The sequence below is a fragment of the Haliotis cracherodii genome, unplaced genomic scaffold (genome assembly GCF_022045235.1).
Source record: "Haliotis cracherodii isolate W230 unplaced genomic scaffold, xgHalCrac1.p SCAF_2, whole genome shotgun sequence".
Taxonomy (NCBI): Eukaryota; Metazoa; Mollusca; class Gastropoda; order Lepetellida; family Haliotidae; genus Haliotis; species Haliotis cracherodii.
This window is the reverse complement of record NW_027266275.1, coordinates 34,428,434-34,434,433: the sequence shown is the minus strand read 5'-3', so window position 1 is coordinate 34,434,433 and position 6,000 is coordinate 34,428,434. Positions and strand designations below refer to the sequence as shown.

Below are 6,000 nucleotides of genomic sequence, written 5' to 3'. Positions count from 1 at the left end.
CGGTAGATAGTGTTGATATGTAGCAATCAATTCAACTGTTACAAGGCTAGTACTTAAGGGGATGTATCTCACCGACCACACACTTCTTTGATTATCTAATCATTTTGAATAAATACTTGATGAAAAATATGTTGTACTCTTGTGATGAATTACTTTGGTTCAACAAAATATCCTAGTGGTTAAAGTGTTCGTTCTTAATGGCAAAACGCCGACTTCGATTCCAAATAGGTACAAGACATGGAGATCCTTGAACACTGCTAAAACTGGAGTAATATCACACTAACCCATGTATGGCAAATTCGTGAAATGTGGTGATACTGATGCCTTACATATTAATGTAGATCGATCTTGTGGCTATGTTTCCCCTCAGGGATTCCGGGTTTTAATAGGTCCCAGCAACCTGTGCTGGTCGGAAGAGGCGACCTAAACGATAGGGTTGTCAGGCTCGGCGATTTGGTTAGCGTTTCATCGTATGCCTAATTATATGGCGTCGATACTTGCTCCCAATATCAACCCCTAACTTTACAGGCCGCCGTCATATAGCTGAGTGCGGCGTTAAACAACAAGATAAAAAACATATCCTGTAGCCATTCAACACAGACAGTTCTTAACAAAAAACAGACATTGCGTTTAAACTATTACAACTGTTATTTGATTTAAAAAATAAACATTGAATTACATTAACATGTGTTTCTTCTGAACAGTTTCGTAAAACGACGAAAGAAAGATTTTGACTTTTGTACATTTTGTTTCTGATTACAAGTTTCTATCAAATTGGTTGTGCTTGATGAAACATGTTCCTTTAATGACAGACAACTTTGAGAGAGTTCGTGATGTCTTCTTGACCTGTTGTCTTGTTCACGAGGAATGCCATTCTTTGATTGGACAATGTGGTCAAAACACGTGGTCTGTGTAGCCCCTGACCACTGAACAAGTACAACACCCTCTCCCTCTCCTGAATGTACACGCAGTCTTTCAGCTCTCAACATGTCCACCTCTTTCATCAAGCGATCCACTTGCTCCCTGAGGGAGACTTTCTCCTCCGAGAGTTGTCTGGCTTGTCTCTGAAGATGTTGGTTCTTCAGTTTCAGACGTTGGGAACGGAGTCGTGCATCTCGTAGGTCAGCCCGGAGAATGTCCACCTCAACCAGAACAGCCGTCAGCTGCACGTGGAGGTCGAGCTCTTTGCCAAGTTGTTTGTCCTTTTCACTACAGTCCCATTGGAATGGTGGCTCGGGACGAATAGGTCTTGGTTTTATTGTGACGTGTTTGGGAACCAAATCCTGGAACTCTGAAATTGCAATAATCGAATTTAGTATATAATCAACTCTATGGTAAGTCTAAAACATCAGCACATATACATTTACCGTTTTAAATAGAAATAGAAATAGAAAATAGAAAAATAGCAGGTGATACAGAAACCTTTTTGTCTCAAATAAAATTGCAGGAATATGCGAGTTGAAAGCATCAACGGCACACGCACGCACGCACGCACGCACACACACACAAACACACACATACACACACCTGTCGGTTCTGTATGTGCAAAACTCTCCGCCACCTCGGAATCAAACCCCTCACACTCGGACACGGTCGGACGCTTTGCGACTGGTCTTGGTTTTATTGTGACGTGTTTGGGAACCGAATCACGAAACTCTGAAATAAAAATAACCGGATTTAGTATTGAATCAATTAGACTGGCAAGTGTGAAAGTAATACCTTCGTATGAAATTAAGGAAGTGGTAGAAATACAGTGGCTGATTCTGAAACTTTTTTCAATTGAATCAGAAGTTGTAGAGTTGAACTCTGTTATCATATATAACGACACGAACCTGTCGGTTCTGTACGTGAAAAACACTCCGCCACCTCGGAATCAAAGCCCTCACATTCGGACACGGTCAGACGTCTGGTGACTGGCATAATGCTTCAATTATCTCGATAAATGAAGAGTGTTCTGCAGTGCTGCTGTAGCTTGCTGAGACAATGTCAGACAATGGCGTGACGTCACAATATCATCTAATGACGTCATAGCGACCGTCTAGTCGGTAGATTTCGCTGTAGACTGGTTCCCGTTCGTTCCTGCGACAGACAGGGATTTTGATTGGAAAGCGGAACAAGTGCAGCGACACCAAGCGGAGGATCTGGGAACCAGTCTAATTTCGCTGTCGTCCGTTCGGCGGAAGTACCTTTGGAAGAGGTCGGTATATTTCGTTTTGAGTGTGTTCCGATTGCTACACATCAGCCGAAACATACCACCATCATTAGTTGCTCTTTTTTCTTTGGTTGAATGTCGTTACTTTCTTTAAAACAAGAATCATATTGTGGGCTAATAATAAATCATTAATTCACAATTTGAATTCAAAAGCCGTAAAAGGTATTGTCTATGTTTTTCGTTTCCGGAAGAGGTATATTTTAATATTGTAAGCTATGTGATATTGTCATCAGTGGTTGGGCATTTCACAATTGTCTTTATATCTGTACACCTATTCTTGCGCAGGAAATCAACAGGGATATAAGTTGGTCAGCACCAAATTAAAACGTTTCAAATAAATGATTGGGTGTTATAAAGAACATTCTGTGTTACAGGTAAAATGAGTGAGTGAGATAGGTTTAACGCCACCCTGAACACTATTTCAGTTAAATAACGGCGTGTCTAGGAATGTTTATTCCCAAAGTTTGGAAAGATGAAATCTCAGCATCGCTTCTAACTTCATACCTACATGCACGACACTGAGTAGCTGAAATATGGAAAGTTGTACATCCTCCCAACTCTGTCTTTTGATTCAATTATACAAGTGAGAAATACATGGAACAGTTTCTATGTTCACCTTTTTAGACTGACTCGTAGTTCATGATTATAGCAGATGGCCCAGTTGTCATGGGCACGGTAAGACGCTGTGCAACCATGCTTCCTTAGCATATGTAGCATATGCAGCTAGGATACTCTGGACGTTGGTTCTTGGTTTGTCAGCACCATACAATAGGCCGGAGGATTCTCACTTTGTTTATCAATAGTTTTTAATGTTTGCAATTACCAAAAAAGCTGGTTCTTGAACTCTTAAAGAGACCCTTGGGGGTCTGAGAGTAACTGCCTTTATCAAAGGGAAGCTACTCTAACCCTAGTCTATGAAAAGTCAAGGCCACAGTCAGGCGTTGTTGACAATCGGCCTGTCCTGTCATAACGTTACGAAGTGCAGTCAGATGTACACACAACGACAAAACGAAACAAGGTAACAATTTGAACACATTTCGGCCAAATCCAACTGTTTAATTTGTGGAAAAGGTTCCAAGTCGGAGAGGCCTCCAAGCACTGATATGGAAAGTAATCCCGCTTGGCTACTGCCCGCAATTTATATCTCCAAAGTTGCCAAACCTTGTAAAATGCCTTATCTACGGCACAGTTAGATACTGATTTTCAGTATATTAGACTATTCTTTTAATAATGATAGATATTATCCCAGTAGTTTCTCCAGATTCCCGATGGTTAATTTTGACATGATCGCCGAATGACAAGGGCGACGCCATGTTTGTTTATTAACAGTGAAAGTAGTCCCAACTTGACCTCTGATATTTGCATCTCTATCCGCGTATAACCCCAACGGATATCCCTTTTATCCGTTGGCTTTATCCTGCCGAGAAAGCCACCCATTACATGATAAATAGAGGTTATCACGCGAGTGTGTTTGGGGATGGTAAATATCCTGCATTAGGAATAAACATTGTATTTAGCGAGCCTTGGCGAGCTAAATACATAGTGTTTATTCCTAATACAGGATATTTACCATCCCCAAACACACAACCGTGATAACCTCTTTATCATATAATGTCATTCTTTAATTCTGTGCTTCAAAATCGCTTTCCCTCTCTCACAAACATTACCGAAACATTGCGAGTTTTCCTGGAATGCGCGCATTAATATATATTACGTCATAGGGTAAGTGATGTGTCAGTCGGACAGTGATAGTAGCCAATATAGTTCCAACTGAAATCCGTTTCTTATACAGTGGCGAAGCAACATATACGCAAAACAACAATGGTTTATATTTTCCTTTCGCGGCAATCCATTGGTCTGTCCGCTAGAGTAACTGCCCTTTGTCAAAGGGAAGCTACTCTAACCCTAGTCTATGAGACGTCACGGCCACAGTCAGACGTTGTTGACAGTCGGTCTGTCATAATGTTAAGAAGTGTAGTCAGATGTACACACAGCGACAAAACGAAACAAGGTAACAATTCAAACATATTTGGTCCCAAATCCAACTATTTTAATTTGTAGAGAAGGTTTCAAGCCGTAGAGGTCTACAAGCACAGATATGGCTACTGATCCCGCTTGGCTAGGCCTTGTGCCCTCGCAAAATTGTTTCGAAATTTATATCTCCAAAGTTGCCAAAACTTATAAAATGCCTTAGCTACGTCACAGTTAGACACTGATTTTCAGTATATTAGACTGTTCTTTTGATAATGATAGCAATTATCCCTGTAGTTTATCCAGATTCCCGATGGTTAATTCTGACTCGATCGCCAGATGACGCCATGTTTGTTTATAAACAGTGAAAGTAGTCCCTACTTGACCTTTGATATTTGCATCTTTATCCGCATATGACCCCAACGGATATCGTTTTTATCCGTTGGCTTTATCCTGCCGAGAAACCTACCCATTATATGATAAAAACCGATATCTTTATAATGATGATTGAGTATAATAAGATAGTAAGCACATTTGAAGTATTTTTTACATTGGAAGATTCATTGTCTAGCGTTCCTGTAAATACGTTTATTCATCATAAATAAATATGATAATGTGCATATATATCCTTTTGTTGGAATATGTTGACCATTATCTACTTTTCGTATTTTTTTAATTACCACACAGTTTGCAATACTTGCAATAACAATACAAACTAGGTCTTTCGCTCTTAACGTGACCCTTAGGGGTACGGGTGGGCGATTGTCAAAGGCGCTGCAATATTCCCTATCCACTCGTGTTATTATCCGATAATCGTGGGCTCGAATCACAGGTTCATAGTCGTGCTCGTAGGTTTCACCAAAGTGACAAATGTCTAAGACCTGCATCACTTTGGGCGTTTCACCCACAAAATACTGACAGGCGGTGACATAACTGAAATGCTGTTTGAAGCGCCCTTGAAACCAACTCTACAATATTACGTGTGGTCACAATGTGTCAGACTATTGAATACTTTTATTGAACTTGTATAGTGCATACGATTTTTGTCTGTGAATGGCATAGGAGTAAATTTGAATGACACACGTGTACATTGACCTAAACAATGTGGGTATCAATTCTCCCCATGAGAATTATGTTTTCTCCATAGCAGTGCCAGATCCTCATGCACATAAGTCCAGGGCCTCGTTTCACGAAGCGATCTTAACGCTAGGACTACCGTAACTCCCTTACTTTAACATGTACAAACGATAATCGTAGCATTAATATTGCTTTGTGGGACGAGGCCCAGGCCACATTTTCCAAACGATGCCTTTCCCTAGTTTCCTTGTCCTATTCTCCCTATTATGTCCGATGTAATTCCCTACTCTGGCATGTATCATATGTTCCTGTGGTCTTTCAGGCAAATACTTGACTTGCCTTTCCATGTGTGTGTGACGAGTGCCACCGGTGGGGTAGGATAGGCTCACCTTTTCGCGAACATATGGTGTCATCTCTATATGATAGTACATGTAATTCACAAAAACGTTAAAGATATAGTCGGAATCATACAATTTTTGCTTTCAGCAGACATTTCTTATGATTATGGAAAGGATTTTAACTCTTTTATTTACGATAGATAGTGTTGATGTTTTGTGAAACAACCAGTTCAACTGTAACCATGGCGAGTACTTAAGGGACCCATGAAGATCCGGGTTAGAATAGGTCTTCAGCAACCCATTCTTGCCTTAAAAAGCGACTATGTTTGTCGTAAGAGGCGACTAACGGGATCGGGTGATCAAGCTCACTGACTTGGTTGATGCATGTCATCGAATCCCAGT

At 40.6% G+C, this 6,000-nt stretch overlaps 1 protein-coding gene across 1 annotated transcript; it reads right to left on the bottom strand.

The window, feature by feature from the left end:
- Positions 1-680: 680 nt before the first annotated feature.
- LOC139469300 (uncharacterized) lies at positions 681-1,920 on the bottom strand. Its single transcript, XM_071251439.1, has 3 exons — positions 1,833-1,920; positions 1,528-1,656; positions 681-1,291 (listed from the first exon to the last, which is right to left on the bottom strand). Exons 1-3 carry the CDS (start codon positions 1,918-1,920, stop codon positions 681-683), a joined length of 828 nt encoding a protein of 275 aa, XP_071107540.1.
- Positions 1,921-6,000: the final 4,080 nt, after the last annotated feature.

What these genes read in the sequence shown, in the direction of transcription:
- LOC139469300 (XM_071251439.1), bottom strand. Translation starts at nt 1,920, where the DNA reads ATGCCAGTCACCAGACGTCTGACCGTGTCCGAATGTGAGGGCTTTGAT. An exon ending in TTCACGTACAGAACCGACAG is followed by an intron (nt 1,657 to 1,832) that starts GTTCGTGTCGTT and finishes TTTTTATTTCAG; the next exon opens with AGTTTCGTGATTCGGTTCCC. An exon ending in TGCACATACAGAACCGACAG is followed by an intron (nt 1,292 to 1,527) that starts GTGTGTGTATGT and finishes TTGCAATTTCAG; the next exon opens with AGTTCCAGGATTTGGTTCCC.